The sequence below is a fragment of the Musca domestica genome, unplaced genomic scaffold (assembly GCF_030504385.1).
Source record: "Musca domestica strain aabys unplaced genomic scaffold, Musca_domestica.polishedcontigs.V.1.1 34, whole genome shotgun sequence".
Taxonomy (NCBI): domain Eukaryota; kingdom Metazoa; phylum Arthropoda; class Insecta; order Diptera; family Muscidae; genus Musca; species Musca domestica.
The window spans coordinates 10353363-10370531 of NW_026712313.1; the positions used below are offsets into that span (position 1 = coordinate 10353363).

General features: G+C 32.4%; 1 protein-coding gene across 1 annotated transcript in view; it reads left to right on the forward strand.

The window, feature by feature from the left end:
• LOC101900564 (bone morphogenetic protein receptor type-1B) overlaps positions 1–17169 on the forward strand; it is a 472784-nt gene that overhangs the window by 244485 nt on the left and 211130 nt on the right. Inside the window, exon 2 of the mRNA XM_059125600.1 lies at positions 14619–14693. Within this exon, the coding sequence (XP_058981583.1) occupies positions 14619–14693 (75 nt within the window). The remainder of the gene's footprint in view (positions 1–14618; positions 14694–17169) is intronic.

Consider the following 17169-nt stretch of genomic DNA (forward strand, 5'->3'; position numbering starts at 1 on the left):
ACGTGGATTTCTTTCTGTTGCGGTGTAAGTTCTTGCACTTTTTTGAATTTCAATGGCTTTACCCCGAGCTCATTTTTCAATATTTGCCCAATGGAATATTGCGATATGTTCAGCTCACGAGCCATTTTTCGGCCACTGCGACACGGTTTTCGATCAAGTCTCTTCTTTACTTTTCGAATCATTTCTGCTGATGTTGCTGTTTTCTTCCGTCCACTTCCACTTCCTCGACGTCGGGCTACGCTACCAGTATCACGGTAACGAGAGACGGTACAAGACACGAACCGTTGAAATTAATCTAAAATTTTATTTGGACTTTTCTCGGGCCCTTCCTTTTAATTATTTAAAATAGAAGCGATGGAAAAGTATTTTTAAGAAATCGAAAGATGGAAAGGCTTTGGAAACATCCTTTTTAAAAATCCACAAATAGGAGAATCCTTTGCAAACCAATATTTAACAAAATAGTCGCCTAGGTATGTACCTGAAAACATATTTGTTAAAAACCGGTTTTTACCATAGAATATATATTGCCTCTCCGCTTTCTGTATTTTTATACCTTTCACCTCTTTCCTTGATCTATTCATCAATTATTCATGTCATGAACATGATTTTATTGTGTTTTGCTCATAAACCAATCACAGTGCCCCAGGATTAAGGATGTGTCTCAAAAAAAAAAAAAAAAAAAAAAAACTGTATTAATTGACAAAATCACCAACTGCACTCAAATGGTTTTCTGTCTCAAAATTATTCAGTGTGGGTAAAAATGATGGCCTCCTCTGGTGGCCAATATAAATTAACACATTTCGGCCATTAATATTTGTTGTTAAAACTCTCGATTAAATCGTTGCAAATAGACAGAGGTAGCAGTTCCATTGACAACTAGACTTATAAGAAAAACTAAAAGTTGTAATTTTTTTTTGAATAGTTAGGGATGCCAATTTGGATACCTGTTGAGGAATTTTTTGAACAAAGAATTTTGAACAAAATACCTCAACCTCTTGGGCATTTAGAGATTTGGAAAAGTTCTGTATTGAGGAAATTTTTATCGGCGTTACTTCCATGATGTATTTTTCTCTTCAAATATTGTCCTCTGTGGAAGACTAAAAATTTCAGATTAAATGATTATCATCCCTACTTACATACACATATGTATGTAGCTGCAGCACTGACTTCTGATCATTTGGTAGTCATTAGAAATTCTGAACTTGTTTTCGATTTTATTTCTTAATAAAAGTGTTCAAATGTCTTGCAGTCAACGGTGAATATTAAATAGAAGGCGAAGACGACACTGCACTATTATCACTCCATGGCTTAGTAGCAGTGGCAGTTCCATCTTCCCAGCTCCTCCACCTCGCAGTGGCATTAAAGTGAATTAAATGTTGAATGACAAAAACGAATTCTTAACACTTATTTATGGTCTCTATTCATCCATCCATCTATCTTTCTTTTTTTCTTCGACTTTTTTTTTCTAGTATCCCGTCAGTGCAGAATGAACTCAACACAAAATGTCCAGTAGTCACGCTGAACATAAATAAATTCTATCAACAGAACAAACAAAACAAATTTGAATAAAATACTCGTTAACAAATTCTGTTTTTTTTTTTCTCTCCGCTTTTTCAATTGAAAATATTGCAACGAATTCCAATGAATGCAGTCAGCATTGGAAACCAAATGCCCAAACGTCAGTTCATTCCATTTGGTTCCTATTTAGATAATGGCTACTTAATTTTCATTTCATAATTCATTCTTTCAGTTTTGAAATGTGTGGCAATTATCTCCGTATCACGATTTTGGTACTCATTTTTGTAATATTAGACAATAAGAAACACTTTGGTCCCGAAGAAACCTGTTCTATGGGCCAAGGGGTCAAATGACATAAACATAAACATATTTTGAAAATGTATTCATTTGAAGAACTGCCAGAGATGGGAACTGTGATTTGTGAAAAAACATTTTTTCAAAAAACAAAAGTTGATTTTTTAAAGAATAATTTGTCAGGGACCAACAGATCAATAAGCTTGGATTTTTTTGATAGATTTTTTCAAAGACAAACATGTCAATAGCCTGAATTTTTAAAGAATATTTTGTGAAAGACCAGAAAAACGTTGATTTTTTAAAGAATATTTTTTTCAAGGATCAAATAAATGTGGATTTTTTAAAGAATATTTTTTCCAAGGACCAAATAAAAGTAGATTTTTAAAAGACTATTTTTTCAAGGATCAAATAAACGTGGATTTTTTAAAGAATATTTTTTCAATGACCAAAAGTCTCAGAAACGTGGATTTTTAAAGAATATTTTTCTAAGGATCGAAAGTCTCACAAACGTGGATTTTTAAAAGAATCTTTTCTAAGGATCGAAAGTCTCACAAACGTGGATTTTTAAAAGAATCTTTTCCACGGATCGAAAGTCTCAGAAACGTGGATTTTTAAAAGAATATTTTTTCAAGGATCAAATAAACGTGGACTTTTTAATGAATATTTTTTCCAAGGATCAAAAAAACGTGGATTTTTTAAAGAACATTTTTTCCAAGGATCAAATAAACGTGGATTTTTTAAAGAACATTTTTTCCAAGGATCAAATAAACGTGGATTTTTTCAAGGATCAAATAAACGTGGATTTTTTAAAGAATATTTTTTCAAGGATCAAATAAACGTGGATTTTTTAAAGAATATTTTTTCAAGGATCAAATAAACGTGGATTTTTTAAAGAATATTTTTTCAAGGATCAAATAAACGTGGATTTTTTAAAGAATATTTTTTCAAGGATCAAATAAACGTGGATTTTTTAAAGAGTATTTTTTTCAAGGATCAAATAAACGTGGTTTTTTTAAGAATATTTTTTCAAGGATCAAATAAACGTGGATTTTTTAAAGAATATTTTTTCAAGGATCAAATAAACGTGGATTTTTTAAAGAATATTTTTTCAAGGATCAAATAAACGTGGATTTTTTAAAGAATATTTTTTCAAGGATCAAATAAACGTGGATTTTTTAAAGAATATTTTTTCAAGGATCAAATAAACGTGGATTTTTTAAAGAATATTTTTTCCGAAGACCAAAAGACCCAGAAACGTGGATTTTTTAAAGAATATTTTTTCCGGGGACCAAAAGTCCCAGAAACTTGGATTTTTTAAAGCATATTTTTTTAAGGAACAAATGTCCCAGAAACTTGGATTTTTTTAAATAATATTTTTTCAAGGACCAAAAGTCCCAGAAACGTGGATTTTTAAAAGAATATTTTTTCCGGGGACCAAAAGTCCCAGAAACGTGGATTTTTTAAAGCATATTTTTTTAAGGAACAAATGTCCCAGAAACTTGGATTTTTTTAAATAATATTTTTTCAAGGACCAAAAGTCCCAGAAACGTGGATTTTTAAAAGAATATTTTTTAAGGTCCAAAAGGCCCAGAAACTTGGATTTTTTAAAGAATATTTTTTCAAGGACCGAAAGGATCAGAACGGTGGATTTTTTAAAAAATATTTTTTCAAGGACCGAAAGGATCAGAACGGTGGATTTTATAGAGAATATTTTTTCAGGGACCGAAATAATCAGAACGGTGGTTTTTATAGAGAATATTTTTTCAAGGACCGAAAGGATCAGCACGATGGATTTTATAGAGAATATTTTTCAAGGACCGAAAGGATCAGAACGGTGGATTTTATAGAGAATATTTTTTCAAGGACCGAAAGGATCAGAACTATGGATTTTTTAAAGAATATTTTTTCATGGTCAAAAAAGGACCAGAAACTTGGTTTTTTTTAAGAATATTTTTTCAAGGAAAAAGTACCAGAAATGTTGATTTTTAAAGAATATTTTTTCAAGAACCAAAAGGCCCAGAAACGTGGGTATTTTAAGGAATATTTTTTCAAAGACCTCCAGCCGAACAAACAATAAAAAAAAAAAAACATTTTTTCAAGGACCAAATTCTCAAAAATATCGATTTTTAAAGAATATTTCCTTAAGGACCAAAGAGCTCAGAAACATGGATTTTTAAAGAATATTTTTTAAAGGACCAAAAGGATTTTTTAGAGAATATTTTTTCAAGGACCAAAAGGCTCAGAAACTTCGATTTTTGAAATATTTTTTCAAGAACCAAAAGACCTAAATCTTCGATTTTTTGAGAATATTTTTTCAAGTACCAAAAGTTCCACAAACGTGGATTTTTAAAGAATGTTTTTCAGGGACCTCCAGCCCAAGAAAAGTGGATTTTTAAAGAATAGATTTTTTCAAGCACCTCAAGCCGACTAAAGAAAATTTTTTAAAGAATATTTTTTCAAGGACCACCAGCCGAACAGCCCGTTAGTTTGTCTATCCACACAACATTAAAGACCCTCAGTCTAAATTTCAGATTTCCAGTGCCAATTTCGTATTTCAAGTAGTATCCTTTCAATATCGTTTATTACCATTTAGAACCTTTCGTGCATATCAGTACAATTTTCAACATCTCAATCCTATCTCAACACTTATCTTAATTCCAAGTTTGAGGACTCCATCTCTACAATGTAGTACACATAAGTTCGTATTTCCGAAACTACCGACATAACTCAGTCCTACAATGCAATGGTAATATGATTTCCAAATATCAGTATTCTAACTCTATCGGTTCACCCAATTCGAAATTTTACCAAATTTAGTACGATTTAGTACATTTTACGCACATAAGTACAATTTTCGAAAACTATCTACACTCCGTCAGTAATATTAACTTTAAATTTCAGGATTGCAGCCCCCATTTGTTCCTCCAAATTCAACTTGCACCAAATTTAGTACCGTTTAGTATTTTTCGTATACAGAGTACACACTTCCAAAACTACCTCTCTACATCAACCCAACTGCTCAACCTTGATTTCAATTACAAATTTCACGTATCTACCTCTACATTTATTTACCCTTTGGGTACTTTTCGTACCCTTTGGTTCATCAATAATATACTTCATCAGTGAACCCCATTCAAAATGTAGTAGTTCTAGCTCTACTGGTTCTTCAACTACAAATGGCACCATATTTTGTACCTTTTAGTACTTTTTGTACCGTTTTAGTACGAATTTTCAAAACCTCAGCTTTATCTGAGACCTTTGGACCTTGAAATTTCGAACCTCACCCAAAATTTCAAGATTCTAGTTTGAGCCGTTTCGTCTGGCCGTTGATGAATCTTTTGTTTTATTAAATATATCTGGCAACCCTGACTCATAGAAGTGCATTTCTTCGCCATAATTTGCACGTGCTCCAATTTGTTGTTAACTTTTTGTGTATTGTTGTTATTATTACAAATGCATTTTGTTTATTGTTTATGGCCATTGCTTGTTAGCCGCTTGTTAGCCGCTTGTCCGCCAACTAACTCCCAGCGAATTGGCTTAAAATGCAAAACAAGTGTTCGCCCCAGTACGTACGAATGAGGAACGACAAGTAGAAGCACTCTGGTGGCTATCTAACCGAACATCGTTCATCATCACATAGCTCTCTCACATGGTAGAACGATGAGGGGGCTGGGCAATTGGACTATTGACGACTCGACTCGAGTACGTAGTGTTCAAACGTGTCCGTGAGTGGGGTGTTACAATGGCTGGCGAAATGGTCTCTCTAATGTCTTGCATAAATGTTGTTCATTGAATCAATTATAATTCTAATTGCGAATTATGGTTGTTGTAGTTACTGAATTACCATCGAACATTGAACATAAATGTTGCAAGAATTAACAACGAAAATGGCAATAAATAATGATCGATGGTGGGCTTGGATCAGTTGTAGATTTCTAGATACCCTACAGTAGAACTTAAAAGCGAAATAAGAGCGAAATAAGCTGATTGGTCTGCACGACCCTGAAAAAAATATTCCTGATAAATATTCCTGAAAAAATCCACGTCTGTTGAAGGTCCTTGGAAAAAATATTTTTAAAAATCCATACCGTGTTGGTCCTTGGTAAAATATTTTAAAAAAATCCACGTCTGTTGAAGGTCCTTGGAAACAATATTTTTAAAAAATCCACGTTTATTTGGTCCTTGGAAAAAATATTTTTAAAAAATCCACGTTTATTTGGTCCTTGGAAAAAATATTTTTAAAAAATCCACGTTTATTTGGTCCTTGGAAAAAATATTTTTAAAAAATCCACGTCGGTGTTAGTCATTGAAAAAATATTTTTAAAAAATCCACGTTTATTTGGTCCTTGGAAAAAATATTTTTAAAAAATCCACGTTTATTTGGTCCTTGGAAAAAATATTTTTAAAAAATCCACGTTTATTTGGTCCTTGGAAAAAATATTTTTAAAAAATCCACGTTTATTTGGTCCTTGGAAAAAATATTTTTAAAAAATCCACGTTTATTTGGTCCTTGGAAAAAATATTTTTAAAAAATCCACGTCTGTTGGTGGTAATTGGAAAAAACGTTTTTGAAAAAATCCATGTCTTTTGGTCCTTGGAAAAAATATTCTTTAAAAAATCCACGTTTATTTGGTCCTTGGAAAAAATTATATTTTAAAAAATCCACGTTTATTTAGTCCTTGGAAAAATATTCTTTAAAAAATCCACGTTTATTTGGTCCTTGGAAAAAATATTCTTTAAAAAATTCACGTCTGTTGGTGGTCCTTGAAAAAATATTTTTAAAAATTCCAAGTTTATTTGGTCTTTGGAAAAAATATTCTTTAAAAAATCCAAGTTTATTCGGTCCTTGAAAAAAATATTCTTTAAAAAATCCACGTTTATTTGGTCCTTGGAAAAAATATTCCATAAAAAATCCACGTTTATTTGGTTCTTCGAAAAAAAATATTCTTTAAAAAATCCACGTTTATTTGATCCTTGAAAAAAATATTCTTTAAAAAAATCCACGTTTATTTGGTCCTTGGAAAAAATATTTTCAAAAATCCAAGTTTCATTGGTCCTTGGAAAAAAATTTTTTTTTAAAAAATCCACGTTTATTTGGTCTTGGAAAATTTTTTTTTAAAAATCCACGTTTATTTGGTCCTTGGAAAAAATATTTTTAAAAAATCCCCGTTTATTTGGTCCTTGGAAAAAATATTCTTTAAAAAATCCACGTTTATTTGGTCTTTGAAAAAAATATTTTTAAAAAATCCACGTCTGTTGGTGGTCATTAAAAAAATAGTTTTTAAAAATCCACGTTTATTTGGCCCTTGGAAAAAATATTTTTTAAAAATCCACGTTTATTTGGTCCTTGGAAAAAATATTTTTTAAAAATCCACGTTCATTTGGTCCTTGGAAAAAATATTCTTTAAAAAATCCACGTTTATTTGGTCCTTGGAAAAAATATTCTTTAAAAAATCCACGTTTATTTGGTTCTTGGAAAAATATTCTTTACAAAATTCACATTTATTTGGTCCTTGGAAAAAATATTCTTTAAAAAATCCACGTTTGTTTGGTCCTTGGAAGAAATATTCTTTAAAAAATCCACGTTTGTTTGGTCCTTGGAAGAAATATTCTTTAAAAAATCCACGTTTATTTGGTCCTTGGAAAAAATATTCTTTAAAAAAACCACGTCTGTTAAAGGTCTTTGAAAAAATATTCTTTAAAAAATCCACGTCTGTTGAAGGTCCTTGAAAAAATATTTTTAAAAATCCAAGTCTGTTGGTGGTCCTTGAAATAAATATTTTTATAAAATCCACGCCTTGTTTGTGGTCCTTGGAAAAACATATTTTCAAAAAACCCACGTCTGTTGGTTGTCCTCGAAAAAATATTTTTAAAAAATCCACGTCTGTCGGTGGTCCTTGGAAAAAATATTTTTAAAAAATAAACGTCTGTTGGTGGACCTCGAAAAAAAATTTACAAAATCCACGCCTTGTTTTTGGTCCTTGAAAAAATATTTTTAAAAAATCCACGTCTGTGGGTGGTCCTTGAAAAAGTATTTTTTAAAAAATCCACGTTTATTTGGTCCTTGGAAGGTCCTTTAAAAAATATATTTTTATATCTTCATTTCATAATTTTTTTATAAAATTGTTCGCCTGAAGCCATAGGGCATTAATTAGCCTCCATAAACCTTATTTTTCCTTTTTTTTTCCTTTGCCAATGAAAGTAGCTTTCCTTATTTACGGTTTTTGGACCCTCCTGATGATTATTTCGCGCGCGTATTTGAAACTCATGCAGAAGTTTGTAGAATTTTGATTATATGAGCTGCTGCTACGCTCATATCGTCTCAAGAAGTAGGAGTGGTGGAACCATTCTTCCCTGGCTGATATTATCAGAAAATGTGATTTTATTTATGGCCAGGTTTTTTTTCTACGTTTTTTTTACCTTTGTTATGACTTGTTTTGGCTATGTGGCCATTTGTTTTTATTGTCTTTGTATTTTGTTTTCGATATGTTATCGTGCATTACGTGTTGTTAGCACACCATTTGGTTTTCTTAGAAGTTGAAACAAAAAAAATAATTTAACTTGAAGAAATAGAAAAATAACTTGGAGTAGTCGTAATTCTAGGGAAATTTGATAGCAATCGTAATGAAAAATTCGTCAAATAAAATACATTTAATGGAGTAATTTTGTGGCATATTTAAAAAAAGTTTTCAAGATTTAATACAATTTTCCAAAAACAAATTGACATCTCGCAATACAACAACAAACATCACAAAAATGCTAATAACAACAATAACAGCCAACCATCAAATTTGTTTACATCAGTGATGTCAAAATTAAATTGAGACACTGACGATCGAGTGACTTGATTGAGTGGCATGGCAAACAAAAAAATTCGATTGTTAGAAACAATCAATTGGAGAAAAATAAAATTGCTGTAATTTAATAGTTTCAATGTAACTACACTAAGCTACAGAAAACCGAAAATCAGTTTTAGATTTTGCTGAAAAAAAATGATAAGGGAGGGGTAATATTGAAGAGGAGAGCTAAGGGGGAATTTTTTTCAAGGACCAAATAAACGTGGATTTTTTAAAGAACATTTTTTCCAAGGACCAAATAAACGTGGATTTTTTAAAGAATATTTTTTCCAAGGACCAAATAAACGTGGATTTTTTAAAGAATATTTTTTCCAAAGACCAAATAAACGTGGATTTTTTAAAGAATATTTTTTCCAAGGACCAAATTAATTTGGATTTTTTAAAGAATATTTTTTCCAAGGACCAAATAAACGTGGATTTTTTAAAGAATATTTTTTCCAAGGACCAAATAAACGTGGATTTTTTAAAGAATATTTTTTTCAAGGACATCGAATAAACGTGGATTTTTTAAAGAATATTTTTTCCAAGGACCAAATAAACGTGGATTTTTTAAAGAATATTTTTTCCAAGGACCAAATAAACGTGGATTTTTTAAAGAATATTTTTTTCAAGGACCAAATAAAGGTGGATTTTTTAAAGAATATTTTTTTCAAGGACCAAATAAACGTGGATTTTTTAAAGAATATTTTTTTCAAGGACCAAATAAACGTGGATTTTTTAAAGAATATTTTTTCAAGGACCAAATAAACGTGGATTTTTTAAAGAATATTTTTTTCAAGGACCAAATAAACGTGGATTTTTTAAAGAATATTTTTTTCAAGGACCAAATAAACGTGGATTTTTTAAAGAATATTTTTTTCAAGGACCAAATAAACGTGGATTTTTTAAAGAATATTTTTTTCAAGGACCAAATAAACGTGGATTTTTTAAAGAATATTTTTTTCAAGGACCAAATAAACGTGGATTTTTTAAAGAATATTTTTTTCAAGGACCAAATAAACGTGGATTTTTTAAAGAATATTTTTTTCAAGGACCAAATAAACGTGGATTTTTTAAAGAATATTTTTTTCAAGGACCAAATAAACGTGGATTTTTTAAAGAATATTTTTTTCAAGGACCAAATAAACGTGGATTTTTTAAAGAATATTTTTTTCAAGGACCAAATAAACGTGGATTTTTTAAAGAATATTTTTTTCAAGGACCAAATAAACGTGGATTTTTTAAAGAATATTTTTTTCAAGGACCAAATAAACGTGGATTTTTTAAAGAATATTTTTCAATGACGTTATTTATGGTATACCGTACGAAATTAAATCATTAATGTTTGGGTAAAAGTTGTAGACCTGTGTTATCATTTGATGCGGTTAAAATCTGATTTGTGGCGCCAATTGCCGTTGCCAATGCCACCATTATGTTTTCCGACACATATTCACACACAAACTCACAATATTAGACAAGGGCATTGGAGGTTGCCTCCATCGGTCAGTGCAATAGTAAATTAAATGACTGGCTAAAATTTACACAGAATTTTCGCATTAAATTGAATATTTCAGGGCTTTTTTCTTGGGAAAGGTAATTTGATATTTGATTTGTGTCATTAGTAAAATAAAGTGAACATAAAATGTGGGATCGGACCCTAAACCGCAGTCAATTCCTTAACATCACTTTAATAATATTTGTACTTAACATACAGGGTGAGATAAAAAAACTGCAAAAAAATCATACGCCATAATTTTTACATTTTTTTTAATTTTTTTTTTTTTTTTTTTTTGAATGGAAGCAAAAATGTTCGGAAATAGCATCAAATTTTAGAATAAGTTTAGATTTGTTCGAATTGGTTACCTTTGGCACGAATTATGGCCTGTAAATGGCCAATGAAACCGTCACACGCTGCCCGAATGTTGCTCTGCGGTATTTTGGCCCATTCCCGGCGAAGCGATTGCTTGAGGTGATCGACACTTTGATATTTTTTCGTGGCAACCTTCCATTCCAAAATACTCCAGACACAATTCTCCAACGGATTGGTATCCGGAGATTTTGGTGGCTGGCCATTGTGCGCTGGAAGCGGAAATGAAGCGGGGATCCTCATTTTGTAACCATTCTTGGGTGGCGCGTGCTGAGTGCGATTGTGCTAAGTTCTGTTGAAATGTCCAAGGTCTACGGCCAAAATGTTTGCGTGCCAAAGGTTTTAATATACCCTTCAGAATATTTTCGCGATAATATTCGGCAATTATTCTGATGCCACAGTCGATTAATACGAGCGGAGAGCGAACATCGTCTGTTATGGCGGCCCACATCCACACCATGGCCGGCGCTGGAGATCTGGTGGCCAACCTAAGGTGCCCATTTTCAGCAGACCTCTTTGGCAAGTAAACACGATCATTTTCGGTATTTTGATGATTTTAGCTACATTATAAATCGATTTTTTTTAAGTTTCGCATTTGAATATTGTAATAGCTTGTGACAAAAGTTGCCTATGCAGGACCACGTCGTCGTATAGACCCTAATATACGGGTACATTCTGTATTTTTAAGATTTTTAAAGAATTTTTAACGGATTTTATTTATTTATTTATTTTTTTTTTTTGAAAATTGTTAAATTTGTACCAAATGGTGGAGGGTATTCAAAGTTCGGCACGGCCGAACTTACACCTTTTTTGTTTGTTTTTTTTTATGGAGTGAGGAGGCATCCCATAGGGACCTTTCAATTAGACGCTGAAGCAATTTTCTAATTCGAAAAATTATTGTTCTTTTGTTGTTGTTCTTTTTTTAGTTTTCGTTTTTTTTTTTTTTTTTTTTTTTTTTGAGAATATAATTTAATTTTTTGAGAATTTAATTTAACAAGAGCCATGACCTAAGAATAATTTCAAATTGCAATCCCAAAATTTTGAAAAAAAATAAAAATTCATCCCGCTGTCGATTGTCGATGCAGAAACTGGTACTTCAATTAAAATTATCTCCCCTTTTCTTGCAAAATGTACAAATTACACGTTGTAAAATAATCTCACACCAGTTAAACTAAAAATATAAAAGAAGAGATTTCAGAAAAAATCCTACTCCAATTTCTTCTCCTGCCCATTACGGGCGATACTTTTTTATTTCTTGCCATTGCGTGTTGCCTGCTGCTGCTGCCCCCCTAATGCGATACACAGAAGTTATTCCACTGATTATGGTTATTAAATGATGCAAAACGCAAGTCGAGGCGGCATATCATGGGGACGTTGGATGGCAGGGCATGGCGGCATTAATAACCCATTTGGCCATACGAAGAAGAAGAAAAAGTAACTGTTTTTCGCCAATCCATTTTGGTCCATTTTGCGTAGGTCTTGCGAAAAATGATTTATTACCTCAAAAACACTTTTTTCACGCCACGCCACACCACAGCCATCATTATCTTTATCGAGTACTTAAGGTTAGCTGTGGTTTTTGTTGTCGCTTCAATGTGATTCCCATTTAATTGGAGGGGTTTTTTTTTGTGAGAAAGGAGTTGGAAAAATAAAATAAAATCTTTACATAAAAATTGACCCAGATGAATAAAGTGCAAGGTGCCCGAAACAGGTGGAGGTTTATATTTTTGTACGCAAAAACTGAATAGAAAAAGATCAATATTTTAAGGGCTGCGAAACTTTTATGAAATCGTATTTATCTGTAAAAAGTATTTTCTCTTTATAGATAATCTCCATATAGAACAAGAGGCTATCAGAAATTTTACCGAAGTTTTTGGGGCAATTTCTCTATTCTCAGCCTACAGAGGATATATAAAGGACTAGCGTAAGGCTGGTACTTGGTATGCGGAAAAAAGAATTCATATTAATCGAATTTTTTGATGCGAAAGTAGTCATAGTACCGATTTTCGAATTCACCTAATTATCTAAACGCTACTCGCTCACAGTGACCCATATAACAATATTCACAATCCTAGGGTGTAGCTTTATCAAATTTAGTGTCATTGAGTATTTTTTGAACTTTTTATAGTACGCATTTCCAGAACGATATCTTTCTATACTATATTTTTACATTCCACCTTTATGCATTCGTCCAAACCAGATTGGGCCATACTTTTACCCGTTTCCAAAACCACCTCCTTTTTTTCCCAAATTTTAATTCTCATAAAATTATAGCAAATTCATTGATTTTTAATACTTTTACTACTAACTTTAGCGTTTTTAAGACTTTATAATTTCCGAAAACTTTTAGTACATCTATTCTACATCTCATTAGCGACCCTTATACCCAATATCAGAATTTTAGCCCTATATAAATTATGGCCGAAGCCGTTGTAAATAGTATACAAACACGTCACAATCGGTACCTTCGATCGAATCGTGTGGAGTCTATTTCTAAAGGTAAACCGATATAGCTGATCGGCAAAGGTGATGAGGATCCACAAAAAACGAAACTTCAGTACAAAGCCACTGCTTTATATTTCGAATCGTTGTAAGGCTCGCATCGTGTTGTATATACCATTTGATACGACCAAAACGTGCCTCCTTGAAATAACTGTTTTAGACCCTAGATCTCTTAGAAATCCAAATCCGTTTCGGGACGTTTATAGTCGATCTAGCGACGTCTGTCCGTCTATCTGTCAGCCTGGCTGATGCGTATGATAACTCTTGAAAGAAGTATACGATTTCGACCAAAATTGGTGCATCGTAAAATTATTATCCAACTTAAATCGTGATCGGATATGGGCAACATAGATCAACCCCTTCTGATACCTCCACCCAAAAGATCGAAAAAAAAAAATATTTTACTGCTTAGAAAGATAAAAGATAATCCGATTTTGCTCCAACTTTGCAAATCCTAATATTTGCATTAGAGCTAGGTCAGGTGTGAAAATGGACAATAACGATCCAATCCATTAGGTACCTCCCCCCAAAGTGTCAAAATTTGGAATAATTATGACTGTTATAAGATGTAATAAAGGAGTCCGATTGTTTTCAAATTTCACACATCGCAACATTTGAACCAACACAAGATCAGGCGTAGAAATGGAATATATCGGACCAGTACTTCTGGTACCTCTCTCACAACGGTTCAGAATATTGAACAATTATAACTCTCTTAAAAAGCGAAATAAACATCAGATTCTCTTAAATGTCACATATCCCAGCATTTTTGATAATTCAATATCTGGTGTGAAGATTTGATATATCGGACGAATCCTTCTAATACCTCCCTCACATAGGGTGAATATAAGCTCATACAAGCAAAATAATCATCTGGTTATTTTTAAACTCGTCACACCCCAATACTTCTATCAATACAAGACCAGATGTGAAGATGGAATATATTGCACCACTCCTTCTTGTACCTTCCCCACAACGGTCCGGACTTTTGAATAATTATATCCCCCCATGAAATTCAAAATAAGCATTAGATTCTCTTTAAATTTTACACATCACAATATTTTTATCTACACAAGATCTGGCGTGAAGATAATAGATAGTTATCGGTCGACCCTTTCTGATACCTTCCCCAGAACAATTTGAATAGCCATGAAGTTTGTAAAACTTGAAATGAGCATTTGTTTTTTTTTTTTTTTCAAAGTTGGTACATCTCAATATTTCTATCAATACAAGACCTGGTATGAAGATGAAATATGTCGGAGCATTCCTTATGGTACCTTTCCCACAACGGGTCAAACTTTTAATTCTCTTCAACTTTCATACATCCCAATATTTACAATACTTACATCTCGAGGGTTTTGTATGTGTAGAATATTTTAGAGGATGGAATAGATGAGCTCTGAGAGATATGTATAATATGTGACTGATTTGCCCTCTGAGAGTATCTGTTCTCTGAGATTTCTAGCGTTTCTTTTAAAAATCTCAGAGAATCTGTAATATACGGTGTTTTCACATTATTTCAAAATTAAAAATAAACTACATTACTATTACAACGAACAAAATTTTGAAAAATTAATTTATTCCGTTTTCTATTATTTCAGGTGATATTTCTACAATGGCCGCTATAATGAATGTTGAAGAACCCCTTGAGATTGTAACTGAAAAAGTTGTAAATGGTAAGTTCGTAGTGTAAAAATTATGCTTATTAGTAGATATAAGTACTTTTTTAAGAAATTGTTATTACTCTATGCCTGGAGGTGACTAAAAAAATTCACACTTCGAGGAGTGGGTCGGTATTTTCCATATTTTAATATTATTTGGGACTTTCAAATATTAGGAGCTACTAAGTTTGAAAATTAATTATTATAATTTTGTTAATCTGTACCATTTTCTATGGAGTACCAGATAAGTGAAATTCAATCAGAAGAAGTCAGAACGTTGAACGTTCCGATTTGCTGTTGACGTCAGTGTTCTCTCAGCCTATCCTTGTTTTTATGTATCTTCGGTATTATCATTGTGATATTCTTAGTCTTCTAAACTTCAACCAAATAAACGTGGATTTTTTTGAAGTATTTTTTTAAGGACTAAATAAACGTGGATTTTTTAAAGAATATTTTCAAGGACTAAATAAACATGGATTTTTTAAAGAGTTTAGAACCATTTAGTAATTTTCGTACAAATATAGGACACATTTTCAAACCACCGCCAAATTTCATCCTAAACCAAACTGTTCCAAATTGAGTACCATTTAGTACAGCGCGCAAACTTAGTACACCTTTCCGAAACTACCTTCAAAATATTTCCCAAAACCACCTCCACATATCTCAACCTCAGAAACCAACAATGACCTTTATGTAAAAATTCTGGATTTCTGTTTTATTCCTTAACCTAATACGAAATTTAGTACCATTTAGTACTTTCCGTAAAATAAAGGACACATTTCCAAACAATGTCCAATCTCAAATACCGATACCATCAATAAACTAAACATCAAATTTCAGGATTTCAGCTTTATTCCTTCACCCAATAAATATTTAGTATTTTTGGTACTTTTCGCACAATTATATGCAAATTTCCACAACCACCACCATATCTAAAATCCAAATACCTCAATCAAATTTGAGAATTTCAGCCCTATCCCTTAACCCAATCCCAGATACCATCAGTAATATAAGTGTCAAATTTCAGAATTTTATCTCTATTTATCACCCAATGCCAATGCCAGTATTTTTCGAACACCTATAGTACACATATCCCAAACCACTTTTATATGATCAGGCTACATACGGACAGCGACCCTTATACCAAATTTTAGATTCCAAGCACTATCTGCTCATCTAATACCAAATTGTACCAAATATGATAAAATTTAGTACTTTCGGGTAGTACACATTTCCTAAATAACCTCTTTATCACAAATCTACCACCAACAGGGACTCCAATACAAAATTTCCAAATTACAGCTTTATCCGTTCACCCCAAAACCAAAATGTTCAAAATTTAGTACCATTTAGGGCAGTTCGCACACTTGGTACCCTTTTCCAAAACACACAGATACCATCAGTAATCTAAATCTCAAATTTCAGAATTGTATCTCTATCCCATTACCCAATACCAAATAAAGTACCATTTAGTACTTTTTGTACAATTTGGTACACATTTCAAAAACCACTTTCATATGCCCATGCTACATAAGAGCAGCGACCCTAATACAAAATTTCAGTTTCCAAGAACTATCTACTCACCCAATTCCAAATTGTACCAAATATAGTACTATTTAGTACTTTTCGTACACTTGTTGTACACATTTCCAAAACCACCTCTTTATCACAAACCTACCACCAACAGGGACCCCAATACAAAATTTCGAAATTCCATCTTCATCCGTTCACCCCAAAACCAAATTGTTCAACATTTAGTACCATTTAGTACTTTTCGTACATTTATAGTACACATTTCCAAAACCTCTTTCATATATCAAACTTACTGTCCATTTTTGATTCTCATACCAAATTTTAATTGTACCCTCAGCCATATGGCTACAGAGGGTATATATCATTTGATACGGTCAAAATACGGTGCCCAGTCGAAATAACGGTTTTGGACCTTTGGACCAAATCCGTTTCAGAACATTTGGAGTCGATCTAGCGATGCCCATCTGTGTCAGTCTGGCTGGTGCGCACGATAACTCTCGAAGGGAGCATTCCATTTGGTCCTAACTTAGTACGTCGTAATATTTTTTGTCAAACTTAGATCGAGTTCGGAGATGGGCACTCCTACCACTCCTTCTGGTACCTCCCCCACAAAATGTAGAAATTTTTAGAAAAAATCATTTTCTGCACAGAAAGAGAAGTGTTAAGCCGATTTTGCTACAACTTTGCAAATCCTAATATTTGCGTCACTGCTAGGTCAGTTGTGAAAATGGACAATTACGGCCCACTCCATCAAGTACCTCCCCCACAAAGGGTCAATATTTAATTAATTAAAACTCTAAAAAATTTAATTAATTAAAACTCTAAAAAAAAAACATCCTAATATTTTCATGAACCCAAGATCCGGAGTTAACATGGAATATATCGGTCCACTTCTTCTGGTACCTCCCCCACAAAAGGTCGAAATTTTCCCAAAAATAAATTTTTTTCACAGAAAGGG